The 20,754-nt window shown below is 41.5% G+C and overlaps 3 protein-coding genes across 3 annotated transcripts, besides 6 other annotated features; all 3 read right to left on the reverse strand.

The window, feature by feature from the left end:
- Positions 1 to 1,953: 1,953 nt before the first annotated feature.
- On the reverse strand, positions 1,954 to 5,835 carry PVX_079995 (hypothetical protein, conserved). The gene has a single exon (XM_001613657.1). It carries the CDS (start codon positions 5,396 to 5,398, stop codon positions 2,450 to 2,452), a length of 2,949 nt encoding a protein of 982 aa, XP_001613707.1. The 5' UTR covers positions 5,399 to 5,835; the 3' UTR covers positions 1,954 to 2,449.
- A 2,493-nt stretch (positions 5,836 to 8,328) lies between these two features.
- Positions 8,329 to 8,355: a microsatellite.
- A 374-nt stretch (positions 8,356 to 8,729) lies between these two features.
- Positions 8,730 to 8,790: a microsatellite.
- A 1,340-nt stretch (positions 8,791 to 10,130) lies between these two features.
- Positions 10,131 to 10,203: a microsatellite.
- Positions 10,204 to 13,297: 3,094 nt separating this feature from the next.
- On the reverse strand, positions 13,298 to 16,279 carry PVX_080000 (hypothetical protein, conserved; the record flags this gene model as incomplete). Its single annotated transcript, XM_001613658.1, has 1 exon — positions 13,298 to 16,279. The coding sequence occupies one exon, from the start codon at positions 16,277 to 16,279 to the stop codon at positions 13,805 to 13,807; it is 2,475 nt and encodes an 824-aa protein (XP_001613708.1). The 3' UTR covers positions 13,298 to 13,804.
- Positions 13,459 to 13,503: a microsatellite.
- Positions 13,798 to 13,818: a microsatellite.
- Positions 13,908 to 13,941: a repeat region.
- A 1,343-nt stretch (positions 16,280 to 17,622) lies between the features above and the next one.
- Positions 17,623 to 18,945, reverse strand: PVX_080005 (hypothetical protein, conserved; the record flags this gene model as incomplete). Its single annotated transcript, XM_001613659.1, has 1 exon — positions 17,623 to 18,945. The coding sequence occupies one exon, from the start codon at positions 18,943 to 18,945 to the stop codon at positions 17,623 to 17,625; it is 1,323 nt and encodes a 440-aa protein (XP_001613709.1).
- Positions 18,946 to 20,754: the final 1,809 nt, after the last annotated feature.

The raw sequence follows: 20,754 nt of genomic DNA on the forward strand, positions 1-20,754 counted from the left end.
TGATAAACCATTTTGGCGCCAAAGGGGGGCACAACTCGGTCATTTTTATTAACACCATTTGCCCCCCCCCCTGTCGCGGTGCGCTCATACGCATGGCCAAGCTGAAGATGTGCAAATGTGCCCATACACAAATGTCTACATGTTCCTATAGACAAATGTCCAAATGAGCAATCGTGCCTCTGGCGAGTGGGCGTATTTTTCTCATTTTTTATAACGCGAAGGTGACTAACCGGGGAAAACGCATTTAACAAGCGCATCTCCCCTTCGTGCTTGTAGGCCCAGTTTGCAAAAAGGGAAACAGGAAAAATAATTGACAACTACTTTTAAACGAAATATAGACGGGGAAATCCCCACTGGATGGCAGAAAGATTGGATTTATTTTTTATTTATATATTTTTTTTTTTTTTTGTCACCATTTTGTGTACAAATAAAGGGATTTTTCCCCCCCTGGTACATTAGCAAAGGGGAGTTATCCTCCATGCCCATTTTGCGCAGTGCCTGTGTGCACAAAAAACGGATGCTCGTTTTTAGGCCAACACCTACGTACATGCCTATGTCGGTCTTTACCCCTCAGAAAAAAGAACTCCTTTACGCGTTCGATTTGTTAGAAGGTATTTACCAAATTATATTCGCATGGCGAGAAAATAATTAGCCGTACGACGGGGTACAACCTCTCTGTTGTAACTGCCGAGGATTGCAACTGTGGAAGCGCAGTTGCTGCAGCAGTTGAAGTTGCACGAGCTAAACGTAATTTTCCTTATCAGTGGTGGAGGAAAAGCGTTGCAGGTAATAAACTACCAAGCGTAACGTAAACGGGGTGCATTTTCAAATTGGAAAAAAGAAAAAAAGTTGGCATGTTTTCCTCACCTTCATAGAACAGCACATTTCACGCATCCATTTTGCTCGCGAAGAGAGGACAACACTGCAGAGTCGGCCGTTTCGTCTTACATTCGCACAACGGAGATGTTGTGGTTATGGCAGGTTAATTTATTTCCCTTTTGCTCTTCTGTCCTGCAGGGTGACACACCAAGCTCCCCCACTTTTCTGCCAAAAGGGCTCTCCTTCAACACCCTCCAGCGGCGGTACACCCCCCTTACACTATTTCTAAATGTTTATATATATTTTAATATATATATTAATTTTTTTCATTTTCGAACTGTCTCATAGAAAAAAAAAGTTTTGCTTATAGCACACATATATTTTAATAAAACAAGAAAAGGAGGCGAAATATAATGGGGTGTGAAAAAAATTTTAAAACAAAAATGGAAATTTAAAAATAAAGGGAAATAAAACATTACTCAGGAAAATTGAGACAAATGATTGGTACTAAATAAAAAAAAAGGTGGGGGTGGCAAAAAGGGTGGTAAAAAAGATGGCAAAAAAAATCGCAAAAAGGATGGCAAAAGGGTGGCAAAAAAAATCGCAAAAAAGATGCGAAAAAAAGTGCGAAAAAAAAGTGCGAAAAAAAAGTGCGAAAAAAATGGCAGAGGAAGAAAACCAAGTGGAAGAGAAAAAAAAAAATAAAATAAAATTACCCATGCTATACAAATATATACAAACATATAAAAATATACATAATACATGCATAACATTCTTAATTATATGCTTATTATTATGGTAAAAAAAAAAAAAAAAAAAATGGGCGAAATGCTGGAAATTTAAAAAAAAAAAAAATGGTATACTTTGGTACTTGTCCACATATTATACACGTTACCTATGATATATGTCATATGCCTTATCACATACATTGGGGTGGGGGGATATAAATTTTACACCCAGGGAGAGGTGTAGGGGTGAGCACGGATGCTCACGCGGGCACCTGCGCAGATATCTACGCGCAGGGTCCGGGAACATATATGTAAAAAAATAAAAAAAAAAAAAATAGAAAACTTTTGCTACTTATGGATGAATTGACACATTTAAAATAGGAGGCATTTTTATTCGATTGCTTCGTTCGGGGAAACTTACAACGGTCGAAAATGTGTGCGGCTGCGGGGATGGGGGCAAAAGCCGCATATGCTCGGTTCATATACCGAGGATTGAGCAGGCACACGTATACTACACGTACAGATATATATACACGCGCTATGCAACACATTTGTGTGTACATTTTACACGTGCATGCTTAAAAAGGCGCACACTGCGGGCACAGCTAGCATATCACGTGGCTCATTTTTCTCTTCACTCGATTTTTCACCCGCTTGGTCGTCCTGCGCTCGCGCGGGGGGATGTGTATGTGTGTATATATAATACATATATATGTACATGTACATGTGTGTACGTGTTGGCGCACAGCAGGGTAATGCCCACATTTGGGTATTTCTCCACTTATGCGTGCAACACATGGGGGCGCTCTCGCAGGGGGCATCCTTCAACACATTTTCGATAAAATGTGCTTTTTCCTCCCTCGTTCCTCACTTCTTTCCCTTTCCCTTTCCGCCTCGCCCTCCTAGTAGTCGAAGATTTCCACATTTTGCACAATTTTCGAAGCCGTCGTGTTCAGCTCATCCTCTGGGTAATTCCAAAAGTTGGAACAGCTAATCAGTGAATTGTTGTTCAACTTGTAAATATTTTTTACATCCCCATTTACGTCGTACTTGTTCATGCCATTTTCATCATTTTGCGCGTTGGGCACATTTCCTGTGTGTACGAAATGTTCGGGTAAATGGGCGCCCGGGACAACTTCGATATTCTTGGGCTGTTGCTTTGGGTGGCTATTTCCGTTCTTCACCGCCTGCGCGGGGTTGTACTGCTGCGCGTGTTGCTGTAGCGCCGGTTGCTGTAGCGCCGGTTGCTGCTGTTGCTGCGATTGCTGCAGATGTTGCAGGTGTTGCAGATGCTGCGGGTGCTGCGCGTGATGGGGGTGCTGCGCATGATGCGATGGATGCGATGGATGCGATTGGTGCGACTGGTGCGACTGGTGCGACTGCTGTGACTGCTGTGACTGCTGTGACTGCTGTGACTGGTGCGACTGCTGCGATTGCTGCGATTGCTGCTCGTGCATGAGGTGGCCACTCTTCTTCAACTCGTCGTTGAGCAAAAAGCTGTCCTCCTTGTAGCTGCTCGTGTTGGTCATTTGCAACAACTTTAAAAAATTCTTAATATCCGCGATGTTCAACTTTTCGTTATCATCCTCAATCACTTTCAACGCACTATCTTGAGCAGTAATTTCCATGTGCTCAATTGTATCAACTAATTTTTTCTCTTCATTATTTGGCGAATAATCCTTTGAAGAATTGCTTGAAATTCTCATGGAGGAGGAGGAGTCTTTACTTTGGAAGGAGGGGTACTTGCTCAACACCTCGCCCTTCTTTGGCTTACTAATATTGTAATACTGGGTACCGTTTATGCTGCTGGGGATGTTGGTCATATTGCTCATATTGCTCATGTTGCTCATATTGCTCATGTTACTCATGTTGGTCATATTGCTCATGTTGGTCATATTGCTCATGTTGGTCATGTTAGTCATGTTGCTCATGTTGCTCATGTTCGCCTTGCCATTCGACAGGTTCGAAATGACGGCCATGTTGTTCACCAGGCCGCTTCCCATGCCGCTACTCATGTTCACCATACCGCTGCCCATGCCGCTTCCAATACCGCTACCCATGTTCACCAGACCACCACCCAAGTTGGAGGCGAGACTCCCGCCGTGCATGCTCCCATTCATCGATCGATTCATGTTCATGTCTTGACTCAGCAATTCGTTGATGGACTTGAAGGCTCCGTTCGGTTCGTTCGAGCCGCTACACATGTTCTGCAACTTCCTCAAATTGAAGGGATTTATAAGCCCGTTTGCGCTCTCCATCTCGTTGCTATTCATCATGTAATTCTTCATGTTCATGGTGTTCATTGCGGTGCTGTAGTCCTCGCTGTTCTCTTTGTTTTTCAGCAGCTGGTAGAGCTTGTTCGGGTAGGACGAGCTCTTCTGGTAGTTCTTGTTCACGTTTACGTTGCCACTCATGCTGCCACTCATGCTGCCACTCATGCTGCTATTCATCCCGTTGTTCATCCCGTTGTTCATCCCGCTGTTCATCCCGCCATTCATGCAGCTATTCATGCAACTGTTCATACAGCCGTTCACTGCGTTGCTCATACCGCTGCCCATTCCGCTGCTCATTGCGTCGTTCACTGCGCCGCTCACTGCGCCGCTCACTGCACCGCTCACCCCGCAGTTGTTCATGCAGCTGTTCATGCAACTGTTCATCGCGTTGCCCATGTTGTTGTTGTTCATGCTGCTGTTCAAATTTCGACTCATGCCGCGGCTGATGGTTCCGTTCACGTGGCTATTCGCGTGGTTATTCGCGTGGCCATTCGCGTGGCCATTCGCGTGGTTGTTCAGGTGGCTGTTCACGTGGCTGTTCACGTGGCTGTTCACGTGGCTGTTGTTCAAATTGCTGCTCAAGTTGCTGCTCAAGTTGCTGCTCAAGTTGCTGCTCAAGTTGCTACTCAAGTTGCTAGTCATATTGCTGCTCATATTGCTAGTCATATTGCTAGTCATATTGCTGCCCACGTTGCAGTTCATCATCCCGCTGCTCATGTTGCAAGTTCCGCTTCCATTATTCACGCTACCGCTAATGTTATTGTCCGCCGTGCCGTTCTTCTCGAAACTTTTGCTATATCGGTTAGTGTTGACTCCGTTTTGTGAAGAGAAGTTGCAGAGTAAGGAGTTCGTCGGCTTCATTACGTTTTCGCTGTTCTTGCTCTCCTCCGTGAAGTATCCGCTTCCGCTGCCGCTGGTGTGGTTGTGGCTGTTATGGTTGTGATTGTTCTGGTTGCTATGATTGTGGTTGTTGTGATTATTGTGATTGTGATTGTTGTGGCTGCCATGACTGTTGTGGTTGTGGGTGCTGCCGCTGCCGCCGCTGCTGTTGGCGTTGCCGCTACTTGCGCCGTTGCCACCATTCGCGCTGTTCTTATTCTTGCTGCCCTTTTGAGTCGAACCGGCCAGTGGGGCGGCGAGCATGAGGTTGATGGCGTTTTGAGAGGGGGACAAATTTCCAGGCAGAGGCCTCAATTCCTCAATGTAGTGCGCATGCCTGCAATGCGATTCTGCGTTACATTTTCCTCTCAGAAATTTTGTGCACGGAGCCGTTTTGTATAAATCTCCAGTGGGCCTCAACTCACAAACAGAATGTGCATAACTGCATTTTTCATTTTTGCATACTCCTGCCTTTTTGGCCAAAGGGCACAAACTAGTAAAGGATAAATCAGGAATTGGGTTTAATTCTTCTTGTGAATGTGCAAATAGGCAGTCTACTCCTCTATCACACCTCCCAGAGAAGAACCACGGGCACATCTTTGTTTTGTAAAATTGCTTCTTTCTTGGAATTTGGGTCACCACCAAGGAGGACTGTTGTTGTCCTTGGGTGCTACTGTTCACGTTTTTGTTATTCATCATGCTGGGTTACATATATGGACTGGCAAACAATATGAATTGATGGGTTGTTGTAAATTTCCCAGTGCTACTCGCGTAATGAAACGAACTGGGGATATGCTCACACGGACGTAATTCGCCGCTTCGTCAAACCGACTCTTCTGCAGCTGCTAAATGGGCACTTTGTGTGAGGTGGAAAATACGCTCAATGGAAAGGGGGTTCCTTATATGTGCTGCCCCAAACGCAAAAGAGAAGAAAGCTTCTTCTATTAAGGTATCACACCCGCGGGAAAGGGAAAAAAAAAAAAAAGGGTTAACTTCCACACGTATTCGTTTCGGGTAACAAAACGGAATATACAGATGTATTCTGTCAGTTACATTCGTCTACACGGATAATACACTTGTGCGCTTTTTCTTTTTTTTTGCTTCCGTCAAGCTAATAATAATGGCTGACGATTTGCTGTGTCTTCTTTCTCTCTCGTGCTACTTTGGATTGTTCCCCCTTTTGGCCATCAAGAGAATTTCAAAACAATTGCTTGGTCGGTACGTACATATACAAATATATATATTTTGCACACACTGCTCCTGTGCATGCATAAGATAACCGTTAACGAATGCTAACTACGAAAAGCTGCTCGTTTGCTTGTTATGCCATGCGACAAATGTTACGTTTATATACTACGCATTATGTAAATTTTGGGCATAAAAGGCACAGCGGGGAGAATTGGGCACAGGCTTCTCACATATAAAATGGGGAACAACACCTTCTTGGCTTGGCCGAGCACACGAAGATGTATGCATATACCGCTACGTAAAGCAAATATGCACATACATATATATACGTATGTACATGTATATACTTCCGCGTAATCTATATTTCACGGGTAGCTAATTTTTGGGAACACTTGTTTGGCACATTCACACGGTGTGAACTCTACGAGGCATTTGCAATGGGGCAAATGCGGAGCGAAAAAAGTGTAGCTGTAAAAAGTGTGCGTATCAAATTCTGGCTCAGGTAGCTTATCAGAAGAAGAACTCTTTTCTGGCAAATTTGGGTTGTGTATTATTTGACTATTCTCGTGAGACTCTCCTAACCCGCAGTGTATTCTTGAGCTTATTTTATTTTACTTTACTTCAAACTGTTTTTACTTCAAACTGTTTTTACTTCAAATTTTTTTATTTTACTTTTTTTATAATGCAATTATATTTAAACAATTACAATTGAAACGTAAAAAATGAGAGCAAAAAAATAAAAAAAAAAAGGTACGGTTTTACATACGCGAGCAAATGAGTATATTATGTGCTTGCACATATACACAATCGTTGATGTAAATGTGCGTTCATACAGGTACATATATGTGTGAAACGCTGTAAAAAAAAATGGCTGGTAAAATAACTGGCCAACTGGTCAGGCACTTGGCATACGTACGAAAATGTGTGTAAGGGGTGGGGAAATGTGTTCAAGAAGGTGGGCAAAGTGAGAAGTACGTTAAAGAGGGGTAACGTATTAGGTATGCGCTGCGTATGTGCTCGAACTTAAAAAATGCGTAAATTCGTAAATTGCGTAAATTGCGAAAAACGCGTGTGTGAAAAAAATAACTGGGTGTTAAATCATTAAACTTTATAAACTGAAGCAATATTGCATCACATAAAAAAAAAAAGGGAGAAATGAGAATCTTCTAAATTACGAAGGTAATAAAGTGTGGAAAAAAAAAAAAAAAAGAAATGGTAAAAAAATTAAATATGCCTCACAGAAATTTTGAAAATAAGGTAGATGTTACATATACACATGTGTAAAATAAAAAAAAAAAAAAAAAAAAATTAACCCTTTTCGTTCTTCAAATAAACTCATAAAAAAGGCACATGAAAAGCAAAATGCGCAATAGGGACAAAAGTCGTTTGGGCTTTTTAAATTTGCTAATTGCTCATTCGCTAACTGCTCACGTGCTAATCGCCTGTTCGCTAATTGCCAGTGCGCCAATTTCGCTGAATTCTCTAACTCGGCGATTTTGGTAAACAAAGACAACTTTCGAAAGAGCAAAATGATGAAATAAAAAAAAGCGAAAGAATGAAATAAAAAAAGTAAAAAAAAAAAATTTTTTTTTTTTATCACGATAATTATCAGATGTAATACAAATAAGGCAAAATGTGGTTGAGTAAAAAAAAAAAAAAAAAAAAAAGGGAGGGGGGGAAAAAGGAACAATTATTTCGAAATTGTAGGCAGAAGAGAAGTCTAGGGATAAAAGTATGCACAATAAACACACTAACGCGATGCTAACGCTGTGCTAATGCTAACACTACGCTAATACAATGCTGATGCGAATATTTTATATATAGGATTAAACGCTGTATATATAAATTGGTACACAAACATTTGCTCATAATTTGCTTATATGTGTAAACACATACGCACATGTGAGCATACGTATTCGTATATGTTCATAAGCACATACGCGCAAATATGCATTGCTTACGTGCATGTGTTCTTACATATGTATACATCACGAAACGAAATGGCGTTAGCATATGTCCGTGCGCATATGCTTGCTGCTCTGGCACAGTTCAGTGAGTGTTAAAAAAAAAAAGGGGGTGAGCAGGGTCGAAAATGCATAAAAAAAAATGCTTACACGAGCGGTGTGAGTATGTATATATATATACGCACATGTAGTGTATATATATAGTGTAATATATATGTACACATGTAAGCATATGCGCACATATACACATAACACGCGCGTCACGTAAACTCAAACCAGTGGTCAAAAAAAAAAGGGCGCAATTCTTGGGCGGCACATAACTAGGGTTAAAATAAAATTAAAATTTAAAGCTCAAGGGTGAAAAAAAAAAAAAAAAGCAGAAAAAAAAGAAGAAAAAAAATTGAGTAAAAATTGAGTAAAAATTTCAATGAAAGTTAAAAGAAACGTTTAAATGGGGAGGCAAAACGAACAATTGCTGCGAAAACGCAAAGGCGCATTCTCGAGCAAACAAGTGCGTCAGAAATATGCAGAGGGGGGTGTACAAAAGGGATGCGTACACATTTGCACATAGCATGTATAGTGGTATATATTATATATATGATATATATATACATACATACGTATACATACATACACGCAGGCACACATGAAAACGTAAAAAAAAGATTATCTTTCCTATTTGTTACCAATGTAGCAGTGATGTAATGATAGCGCGCAGGTACACACTATACGGGGGTAGGTGGAGGGCGCACACGCAAAAAAAGCAGCGATACGCGTACGCACATATGTACTATACATATACATATGCATACACACATACACGTACACGCTTGCTTAAACACAGAGCGAAATATTTAATTAAAAACATGTACACTGCAGTGTTGCGAATACGCACAATGACATACGGAGTGTATGTACCATTCAAACGTGTTTTGAAAAATGCTTCTGAAAAATGGGACTGAAAAATGGAACTGAAAAATGGTTCTGTTCAAAAAGCTCTGCTTGCTTATACGCCATATAGGTACATGTATATGCCGCTCAGAGATGGTGCGGTTTGCGATAGGCGCGCATACGTTTTATGTACATATACACGCGGGCAAGATGCAGCATGCTACCTCCCCCCTCTGCGTCGCTGGAGTATATACCTTTCGATATGAAGATAAAAAAATAAATATTGCTTTTTTCCAAAACGATGTGAGGGCTGCGCGGGCGACACGGTGAAATAAAAAAAGCAATTATACTCAAAAGGTCGAAGGGTTGGGTTTGGGTGAAACAGCAAAACGAACAAAAATAAAATAACGTAAAAAAAGGGGGCGTGGGGAAAATCATAAAAATGTATATAAATGGGTTAAATGTGGGCTAAAGCATGTATCTAAATGTGTTAAATATGTATTAAAGTATTTATTGGCGCGCTAAAAAACGCATTGGCGTATTAAAGTACGTACTCGCGCATTTAAGTACGTATTCCGCGCTCAACGTGTGCTAAATATGCATTCATGTATATGTATAGGCTAAGAAATGTATGTTTGATGCCTCACTATTCACTTTGTTTATTTTTTTAAACATACATATAAATGTAACATATATCTGGGGAATTTTCTCTATGATTTTTCAAAAAGCTTAACCATTCATATTCATACAAAATAAAACATGAATACATAAAAGGAAACTTAAGCAAAGGAACAAAGGATACTCGTTTCGGTAAATTTATAAAAAAAATACCTTGGGAAATGTTCATTAATTTTAATAAGAAAAAAAAAAAAAATATGAAAGAAGGAATGAATAAAAACAACAGGAAAATAAATTCTTATATTTCGCGTAAAGAAATTTACATTGAATTTTTTCTATGCATATTAAATATGTATATATATATATATATATATAAATGTACGTATGTATAACTTGAGAGAAAAAAAAGAATCAAAAAGGAGCGAAAATTAATGTACACGGGGATTCAAACGAAATAAAAAAATATTGTACATAAAATGATACATTGCTTTTTTTTGCATTATGCATATCTCCCATTGAGCATACCGTACGGTACGATAACGCGTACAAGGATGCACAATGATGTACAGTGACCACGAAATGTGATAATATACCATTAAGCATTATTGCATAAAATGAAGAAATACATGTTACAATCTTTTCGTCATGTCATATCTTCATTGCACTAGTATAGCGTAACGAGCACGAATGCGAAAAAATTATTTAAATAAAAAATGTAAAATAATGAAAAAGGAAAAATTACATGAAAGGATAAGCAAAAAATTTGCTACAGAATATTTTTAAACAAATATATCTGATTATTTTTTATGTACCATTCTGCATACAAAATTGAAATGCATAATATACATACATAATACATACATACAGACAAATTTTTTCTTTTTCTCATATGTTCCCCTCGTTCGAGACACCAAAGAACGCAAATTTGAGAGGCAAATTTGTGGCGCAAAAATGCGGGGTAAGTAATGGGTGAGGCAAATTTAAGCAAACGTTTTGGGTAAAATTAGCAAATTTAGCAATTTTACGCAAATTGGGCAAATTGTTGGCAAATTGTAAGCAAATTTGTGAGGCAAATTTGTGAGGCAAAATTTATCGGCAAACTTCGTCACGCAAACACGTCACGCAAACGCGTCGCGCAAACTCGTCAAATAAATTTTAACAAATGAAAGCGAAATGAAACGCCTAAAAAAATCACATCAACAGCTTCGCAAATGTACGGGAAAAGAATTTCCTTTCCCGCTCTATTTTGTAACTCACGCAAATATTTCGCAAAGATGCGCAAAAAAATAAAACTGCGATGTATTTGAAAAGGAGAAGTGTACGCGAAATGTGCCTCACGTATGTTCTTTTTTATTTCCACGCGTGCGTATTGTAAACACATAACACTTCATACATGTAGGGAGCACGGGCGCGTTTTCACATATATGCACAGTTATGCATGTCAACCGGTAATATATATTTTCTGCGTATAATATATTATGCGCGTATATATATAACACGACAATGCAGGGTACTTCTACACTCGAATGGTATGGTATACATATATTAAACCATGTACTAAATAAATATATAAACAACGTATGCATAGGAATTACAATTATTGCAGATACATGTAATATAGCATGCCATAGAAAATATTTTTTCACTATGTAGAAAATAAAAACGAAAGAGAGAGGCATGTATCATATATCATATATTGTATAACATATATCATATATATAGATGCAAACAAACGTGGATAAAAATATATTTGTATAAGCGACGAGGATGCTATAAATAATGTAATGTAATGAAATGAAATGTAAAATATAGGTAATTTTTGAAATAAATAAAAGTGAAAAAAACAGCTCTGCTAAGTTTAGGAAATTTTCTTCTTTTTTTTTTTTTTTTTTACTTCTTCCACTGCCAAAAAATGAAAAAAGAAAAAATAGATAATTTTTTCGTACTTAATTTTTTTTTCATTTTATGTACTTTTTTTTGTTTTGTTATTTTCAACATTGCGTCATTTTTTTGTATCCATTTTTTTTTTTCTATTTTATTTTTACAAACAAATGTTTTTCTTCGCTTATAAATATTTTTTTCTGTCACTGTACGCCTTTTTTTTTTTTTATTTTAATTTTTTTTTTTTTTTTTATTATCCTCTAGTACTACATTTTAAAAAAAAATTCTGGCGCTGTTTTAAATTTACCGTTTTCTCCATCCGATGGTTATTTTTTTTTTTTTTTCCATTCATTTTTACGATAAGGGACAAAATAAAATTTCGTGTCCTTTATTTTTTTCATAAACTGGATTTTTCGTTAATTGGAAAATTTAAGCATCCCTTCCAAAGTAGCCAAATCGCAAAAAAAAAGTACGGAAATTCATAAAATGTCTCTGGAAAAATCGCATCCAAGTTGGAGCAAAGCTGCAGCTGAAATGCCGAAAAGCCGGGGAAGGATTTCTGCCCACATGATTAATGGGGAAAAAAAAAAAATCAGGGCATGTATAAAAAGGCGCGGCGTGCAGTTTATCATGATATGAAAGAGCGGCGGTGGTTCGTCCCATCCCTCGCGCGTTTAATCGCTCCAGGGCCCGTCCAGGGGGCGTACCTCAATTATATTATATATATATATTTTTTATGCTGCGAATTTACATGCATTTCGATATATCGAATTTAAAATAGCCAATTTGAGCACTGAAAAAATTTTCATTAAGACATATGCCACTTGCGTTTTCTCACGACGAATATATTGCATATATAACAATGCGTAGACAGTGTTTTTTTTTATTTTTTTTGTTTTTTTATTTTTACTGTCTGTTCCGCGTTTAGGACATCGTATTTGCGGAGTGGACGGGACGATCTCCGCATTTGTCGCTGTCCGTAAATTTCGTATTCGTCGAAAGGGACGTAAAGTATAAAGCAGAAGGTTTTTTATTCTGTTTCCTACTTTTTTGATTATTTTTTTTTTTTTGTTTAAAAGTCCCCATCGCGACATGGCTCCAACTGTTAGCAAATAAAAGGTACCAATAAATTAAGCGGTACGGGTTGTCCATTTCTTACGGGGGGGAGAAAGCGTAAGTTGTGACCGCAAAATGGTACATGTACGCATGGCCATGAATAAGTATGCCCACTTTTTTACGCCAAGTGGGGGGCACAAGTACAATATATTGGTAGATAGCATACCCATTTTCTGCGCCCCCCGATTTAACGCAGTCAAAATTGTATGCCCTTAAAAATGGGGTAAATGTCCAACCCAAGTGGGCTGTTCCCCCCACGTGCAAGTTAACATTGCATTCGTTTTGCCTGCGCAACGGGCATAATGGCGCTTCATTAAAAGGAAAGGGCATACTTACAACTTTTCTTTCTTTTTTGTTCCTAAGAGGCTAGCATATCACACGTACTCATCAGCTTAAACGTCTTCACTTGTGGCGGTACCTCTGCATGTTCCTTTGCCCTCCTCTCGATGGTGACCTTCCACCCACGTCAATGTACTTATGTTGCGCCCCCGCGAAGGTGAAAAAAGCGTTGAAAAGTTCAAGCTGTTCCAATTGCTTGCATCCAACTGGAAGGTAACAAACGAAGGGGCCCCACGTATGGGCATATACTGGCCGAAATCCCCGTGCATGTTTACTCGTCAGCCCACCTGCTACTGCTATGCGTGGGTGAATTGCCCCCTTTAATTTGGTCAACTTGTACAAACGCGTACGTGGTGAGGCGTTCACATAGGGTAGTAAGGAGAACTGCATAAGAAGCAGCTGCCAAAGTGGCGAAGGGGTTCACCTCTGCTGTAGTCCAACTCGCGAACGAACGGGTTACCGCTTCAACTTTGCTGTTTGCTCCCTCGCGAAGTGTTCCCGTAATTATGAGCTTAACTGAGGAATTGTCCCTCTCTTAACCGATCGATCGATTGCCTACCGTTACGCCTTCGCCAGGCAACAAAAGGGATACCCCCATTAGCCTCAGCATAAACGCATTCGCCCCAATTTCGAAAAGATAGGCGTGTTCCCTGGCTTCTTAGCACTGGAGAGTTTACTCAGAAAAGGGAGTTGCGCTGCCCCCAGGTATGTGCGGTGCCCCCTCGTGTGGCGAACCTTTACCAAATGAGCCGCTTAACAAATCGAGGAGCCGCAAAATAAAAGGCGCACCCATGCAATGCATATATTGGTCACTCTACAAAAAATGGGAACATAAGGAAACAAATCAGGGCATAAATAAAAAAAAAAAAGGGGACCAGCTGGGCGCACAAATAGGTCAAGCATCCCAAATGATCAGCGCGAAGGGTGCTAACCCGGGGTTAGCAGTTCAAATTATCCCCAACAGAAGCTGCTAGGCCCGGTGTACACATACGTCTTCAGGTGGAACGACGTCAAAAAGGGAGAAATGCTCCACTTGGGGGGAGGTGCTTCCATGGAGAGGAGAGGTATTGGGTAGCTCCCCAGTTAAAGGCGTACAAATGCCACTTCTTCACCGTGAGGCGCTCTCTGCAAGGGGCGGCTTATTTTTGTTCTTCCCCTTCGTGTAGACCCTCTCATCGCACGGGTTGAAGCCCCGCTCCTCTGCACCCATGACAGCCCAGGCGGGAGTCTCCGCACAGTAGTCAACAGCGGTAAAATCTTTATTCTGCCTGACCAACCACTGAAACATATCGTAATCAATCCAAGTGTGCCATTTATCATTAATTTTGAACTTCTTTTTTGCTATTAAAATGCTGCAAGAGTGTCTATGCTCACAGGCAATTTCATACGAGTCGGATAGATACCCATTAGAGTGCACTAAGTTGTAGGCAAACTGGTACACTTCTTCATGCCATGGGATATTTTTCATAGTGAGCTGATAACCATCAGAGGAACCACAATAAGTCACCGCTTTAATTTCTATAAAATCTGGGTAGCCATATTCTATCAATTTGGTGTAACTTAAAATTTCTTCTGACATCATATTGTATTCCTTAACTAGGGTAAATCTAAATACGGTTCTTTCTTTTCTCTTTTTTAAAATTTTAATGCACCGTACGTATCGGTCCCAGAAATCTTTAAATAATGGCCTGTCTATGTTCTTCAAAGCTTCTTCACTAGGGGCATCAATGGAAAGGTAAAGTTGCGTCACTTTGTGTAATTTTTGCAACTCATTTGGGAACTGCGCATTTGTTACTAGAAAGGTTGAGACATTTTTACTATGCAGCTCATCAATCAGTTTGTTAATATCTGGGTACATTATTGGTTCCCCCACTAGAGACAAGGCACAATGTCTAACGTGGGATGCTTCATCAAATCTTTCTTTAACAACTCCATGTGCTCCTTTCAATTCTTTGATCATACTTTTATGTTTTTTAAGTGCCTCATGTACAATCATCTCCGCGTCGTCTTTATTCCATTTCCAGTGAGTCCCCACTGGGTTTTTGTGATGCCTCCAACAGAAAACGCATTTATTTGCGCATGCTAAACTTGGGGTAGCTTCCATACATTGGTAAGAATTAATCCCATAAAAGGTATGCTTGTAGCATCCTCCTCGGCCTCTTAAATGAGACTTGGTCCATCTGCATAACTTCACCGCACTGTGGGAACCGATGATTTTGTATCCTTCCTTCGTGAGCTTATTTCTTTGGTTACATGTGAGCATATCTTTTGGCTTATCCGGGATGAGGTCCTCCAATTCGTCCCCGCTGCTGCAGAGAGAAGCGCTTCTGTTCGCATCTTCCCCTTTTTTTACCCCATAGGTAAGTGCGCCCTTTTCTACCATTTCAACTTCGCCGTTTTTCGCGTCGGTGGGAGCCTCTTCCCATTCGTCGCCATTGTGGGGGTCTCCCGCTTGCGGACTTTCCCCCTTCTGAATCACCCCATGGGTGTGATTCCCCCCCTCCTGTGGCACCTCGATCGGTGCCGAGTCAGTTTTGCTGCTCACCCCGATGTCGGCATCTATCCCCTTTCGGCTGTCCCCCTTTGCGCAAAAAAAGAAGCAGTAGTGCTGCAGGGAGCTGTAAATCTTCCTGTCTGCATAGGGTACAAAGGAGCATAATTGGGGAAAATTAAAGCAATAGAAAAGGAGACCCAAACTGATGGTTTTAAACAAACTGCATTTCCACAGAAGAAACACTTCTTCGTTGTTTTCCTCATCACAAAATTTTAGCGTCTTAAATAATTTTTGGGCACCCAAGTAGGAGAGATACTTGTCGCACTTCTTAACAGGTGAGCAGAAGTGAGTGCTTCCGTACTGTTTGTTCCCGAACCCTATGCAGGTATAAAAAACATTTTTCAAAAAATCCTTTTCCACTCGAAAATCGTTAAATAAATCTTCCAACAGTTGTTCAAATTTGTAGCAGTTTTGGGGGAAAGAACCATGGCTAGCTGTACTCACAAATAGCAGCAGCACATTTAAATCATATTCACTGGTGCGTTCGAAGAACGTATAATCGTTAAACTCGTTGCCACTCACAAAATCGAAGCTGACTGTACAAACATTGCTGCTTAAGCAGCAGTCCAGGTAGTTTGCAAATTTATCGCTTCCTTTTTTTTCCTTCTCTTGAAATTGCTGTAAAGGCTCATATGCAGTATTTACCCCCTCTTCATGGAGGGAGTCCTTTTTGCCCCTCTTTACATTTTGCTCATTCCTCCTTTGTAACAATTTTGAATACTCCTTAAAATAGCTCACCAATCTGTCATCCCCATGACCCAGTTCGTTTGTCCTTCCGTTGAGAAGGTGGTGACTCCCTCCTTCCTCCGTTACTATACTGTTTATTTCGTTACATATATTTTCTATGTCTTTGAAAAATGGTATTAATTCGTTTAGAAAGCCCTTGGCCTTTTTGTAGCTGTTGGACCCCTCCGATCCGTATAATATTCTTAGATTGATCTTTGCCTTTTTTCTTTTCCTAACGGCGTGCTGCTCGAAAATGGTTTGGAAGAAGTTCCTCCGGTTTTTCGCCTCGTCCCCTTGCACCATTTGCTCGCGCGTTCGCAGGTTGGGGCGGGGGCGCTTTAGGTAGTTTTCCCCTCAGGCTAGGCCCCGTAATTGGCTGAGGCGGGGGCGATTAAGGTAGTCTTCCCCTCAGGCTAGGCCCCTCAATTAGCTGAGACGGCAGCTTAGGTAGTCCGCTAACCCCCCACGCTTAGCTCCTCAATCGACTGTACTTCCCACTTGAGCTCCCTTCAAAAGATGCGAAGCTTACTCCACAAAAATGGAAACAAAAAAAAAAAAAAAATTGAAAAGGAACTCCACTTCGTCCTTAGCGGAACTGCGCATCTGTCGTCGCCAACGGTGCGGGAAAAAATGGCAAAATGGGTTCCTCCCTCCCCTTCCGTGCGCTCTTCATCCCTCAGTACATATTAAAGGGGCAGCTAATTCGTTTTGCAGTTTCTGGTGCGTTCACCGTGGGGGTTAGCATACGCGAGGCAGGTTCATTTTACTTTATTTCGTTTTATTCTGCATAATTTTGTTTTATTCTGTTTTGCTTTATTTTTTTTATGTTGTTTTATTTCGTTTTATTTTTTTTATGTTGTTTTATTTCGTTTTATTTTTTTTATGTTTTATCTTTTCCGAGGTGTTCCTGCGGACCGTGTTCGCTCACCGTGGCGCCGACGGCCGCTGGGCGGCACAAATGCAAATATGCATCTTGGGGACCCAAAAAGGAAAGAAACAAAAAATGGAGTAAACGGACGCACAGATGCGCAAAGGGAAGTTCGCGTAACGCGCACTGATGCAGAAGGGAAATGTAGAAAACGGGAGCTGCATCAAAGCGGAGGGGCGTTCATCGTGGGGGGAGGAAAAAATCATCATAACAAGGATGATGATGGTGATGATAGCGATGGTGAGGCTACATAAATAAACGAAATAAGCTACAAACTGAGGGTATAAGCAACAAAGATACGCGCGCGGTGGCTACCCCCCAATTGGAGGGAGTAAAAAGAGAGTATTGTCCCCCACGTCTGGAGGCCTTCTTCGAGGAAGCCCTTTTGCTAATATGGGCATATATGTACAAGCAAAAAATTTCCCCATTCGCGCCGTCCATGCAAGGGTATATGTATGTACACACGTGTGTGCTTTTTCTGTCCGGAGGAGGGGTCGAAAATATGGGGAGTGCCCAGCCACGTGTGCATACATACATACGTACGTATATTTATATGTATATTTTTTCATGTGTATATTTTTTTATGTGTATATTTTTTTATGTGTACGCGCTGCTGCAGAACCAGGAGGGCAAACCTGTTCCGTTTCACCTTTCTCATTTTGCGGGAGTAAGCTGCTTCCCTCTTTGCAGCCAATGCGTACATCGAAGGGGGGGCTCCTTACCCGTTGCGCATGGGCCCCCCTTTGCACCCCCGTTTGTGCCCCCTCGTGCTCCCCCTGTACGAATCGAGTATCTTTTTGAAGACGCTGTTTTTACTGGCCGAGGGAATGCGCCCACTCTGCCTATTCTCACTCTGCCGATCATCACTTTGCTTATCCTCACTCTGCTTTTTCTCACTCTGCCGCTTCCCCCTTTTGCGCATACCCCCGTGAGCCCCATTTTCACCCCTACGTTTACGTGAATACCCTTTTCCGTATGCAAAGGAGGGTTCCATTTCTTGTGCATAAGAATCGTCAGGATCGTTTTCCTCCTGGGGAGAGACGTATTGAAAGGCGCCACCAGCCCCCATATCATAAGTCAAAATGTATTTAATGGTAGAATTTACACTGTTAAAGCTTCTCCTACATTGTGGTTGTAACAAACAATCAAACATTTTCCCAGACAGAGGGCATACCAAATAGCCCCACTCTATATCCGACGAAATGGCTAGCTCACATTTATCATCACATATGTGGAAATTCTTGCTCTCCGTGCATATGTACACATCGCTCTTTGGAATATATTTAAATTCGCAGTGCTGGAATGAGCACACGTGTCCGCCGTGGTCTTTTCCATCTTCTTCTTGGAAGCCCACCCCCCTGAGTGTTATTTTGTCATTCCAAGATGGCTCTTCCCCGATTTTGTTCATCAGCTGATTCTCGTTCGTCAGGTGGTTCTCGTTCGCCAGCTGATTCTTGTGCACCATCCGTTCCTCGTTCACCATCCGGTTCGTCATATTACCCCCACGATGAGCTCCCTCACATGGGGGTGGCATATCCTCACCATTCAATGCCGCGTCACTACCTCTGTCGTGAGGGGTCCCATCGCAAAGACAATTCTGGTGACCCCCCCCTCCTGTGTAATAACTGGGCGCAGCTGGAGAAGCACCTCCGTAATCCCCTGCATGCATCTCGGTGTGCACCTTAAAACGAGGGGGGTTGTACAGATGCGAAATGTCAAACCGTCCAAAGGAGCTGTCCCCCAAGGCAAGTAAAGATGCCTCCATATCTAAAAATTGTTCTTGAGCAGACTTTGGAAAGCAAACATATTTATTTTTTTTTTTCTCCTCATGTCTTATGTAAAAGAGCTCCTTAAAGGGGTCATTTTTTTTTCTATTCATGAGGTCATCTGCATATTCCCTGCCGTAAAAGCATTTCCACAAGTCATTGTACTTCACTGCGCAGTGGAACTCTCTGCTCACGCAGTTTTTGTTTTTCAGCACATCTTTGTAGGTTAGGAATTTGAACACTTCTTTGATGATGCCCGACGGGAGTTCGTTCATTGGGGTGAGCGGTATGGGGGTATGGGGATATGAGCGGTACGAGCGGTATACGTGATGCGTGTGGCACCTACGGAGCGAGGTCTCTGTGGAAAATCCTTTACGCGCGTTTATTCGCTTGCCGCGTGCGCCTACTCGAACTGTGTGACAATCCTGCGGGCAGATGGTCCCCCACCAAAGGGCGATGTTCACGCGGGGGGATATTCGCTGGGGTGTTTTCAAATGCGAAAGCGGTATGGAGTTGCACAGGTTGCTCGTTTGCACTGATTTCTCGTTTGTGCGGTTTTTCCTCGTGGCGATGAGCGGTGTGTCGTACCATGCGATGCGATTTTCCTTCGCGCCAAGCCTGGGGGTATTGCCTTGCGCGCGAGTTAAACACGTCACCAAAGGGGAACCAACTTCCGATGGGGAGAGGTCTTAAAACGTTTCATTTCGTTTTACTTTGCTCAACGCTATTGTATGCTTTGAAAATTTTGACTGTGCCTTACGTTATATTGTAATCCCTCGCTGTGCTTTGTTCTGTTTTCACTATTTTTTTTCATTTTTTTCACTCTTTTCATTTTATTTAGCGTTTTCCACTTTACCGTAGTGTTGCCTCGATTTCCCCCGTTTTGGGAAAAATTTGTCCGCGCTTAGGAAGTGGCTTTCTTTTTAATCGTTTTCCCTTCGCATAGCTCGCACGAACGTTCAGGTGAAAAGGTGGAGGGAGAAATTGGGGATATTTGACCAAAAAAAGGAGGGTACCAAAGAAGGGGGTGTCAAAAAGGAGGGCGCCGCAAAGGAGACCATTCACACAATTACGCGCCATACATAAAGGCTTGCATTGCCACACAAATTATATGCCCCTTAAAATGCAGCATTTGAACACGCCTGTGGAGCAGTATGCCCGTGTGCATACTCGTTGACTGACCACGTGTTGCCCTTACCGCATATTTCTTTTCTGTTCGCGAGACGACTTCTCGTGGTTGCCACTCTGATGGATGCTTCAGTTTAGCAGTTTTTTCTATCAAGTTTGAGCGGTACCCCCTTAAATGAACCTCATTAGCTACGCTACCGGTAAAACCGCCCTAACAGTTGCAACACCAAATGCGTACAGCTTAACCGTTCGAATGTGCTGTGCAGGCGTGACGCTCCCATTTCGACGTAAAAATAAAAGCGTACGAGCCACATGCGGGAAGGTGTCTTCACCATAGGTAAAAAGAAAAAGACACATTTGAGAATGTGTCAACACAGAAAGAAGTGGTCAGCGTATTTCCCCCATCAAAGGGAAGGCTACCAATCTGAAGATGTGCATAATTCTATGGGATGTCTTTAAAACGGTTTATGATTGCCCCATGTGATAAATCAAAACAGCCATCTCCCCGAGTGTGTGGACTTTCCGCAAACAATCACTTAAACGGGGAAGAAAAAAAAAAAAAAAAAAAAATTACCACATTTTGACCATTGCTTGCGCGTACTTATACGTAATCGCTTTTTCTTCGCAAAAATGAGCTCGTTAAAAAAGAGAAAAATTCCGTTTGCTTTTATTTACATTTTCAGCATATTTGATTTTACTAACTATGCTGATGGTGGGGAAAAAGTGGCTAACAAAATGAGCGACGCGTGTGTGCTATGTAAGTAGGCACACCCGCACATGTGCCCCTATCGAGAAAACCACTTGAATGTGTTGCATGTGGGATTGCCTAACGGCGTCGTGAAACGGTAATTCGCTTCCTATAGAAACGTACCAGCGGCTATGCAGCGGTAAAACTAATGAGAAAAAATTCTTAATGAACATTATAGGCGAATTTTCCCAAAGAGTTAAAAAATCAT

Source organism: Plasmodium vivax, chromosome 10, assembly GCF_000002415.2.
Source record: "Plasmodium vivax chromosome 10, whole genome shotgun sequence".
Lineage (NCBI taxonomy): Eukaryota > Apicomplexa > Aconoidasida > Haemosporida > Plasmodiidae > Plasmodium > Plasmodium vivax.

What these genes read in the sequence shown, in the direction of transcription:
- PVX_079995 (XM_001613657.1), bottom strand. Translation starts at nt 5,398, where the DNA reads ATGATGAATAACAAAAACGTGAACAGTAGCACCCAAGGACAACAACAG.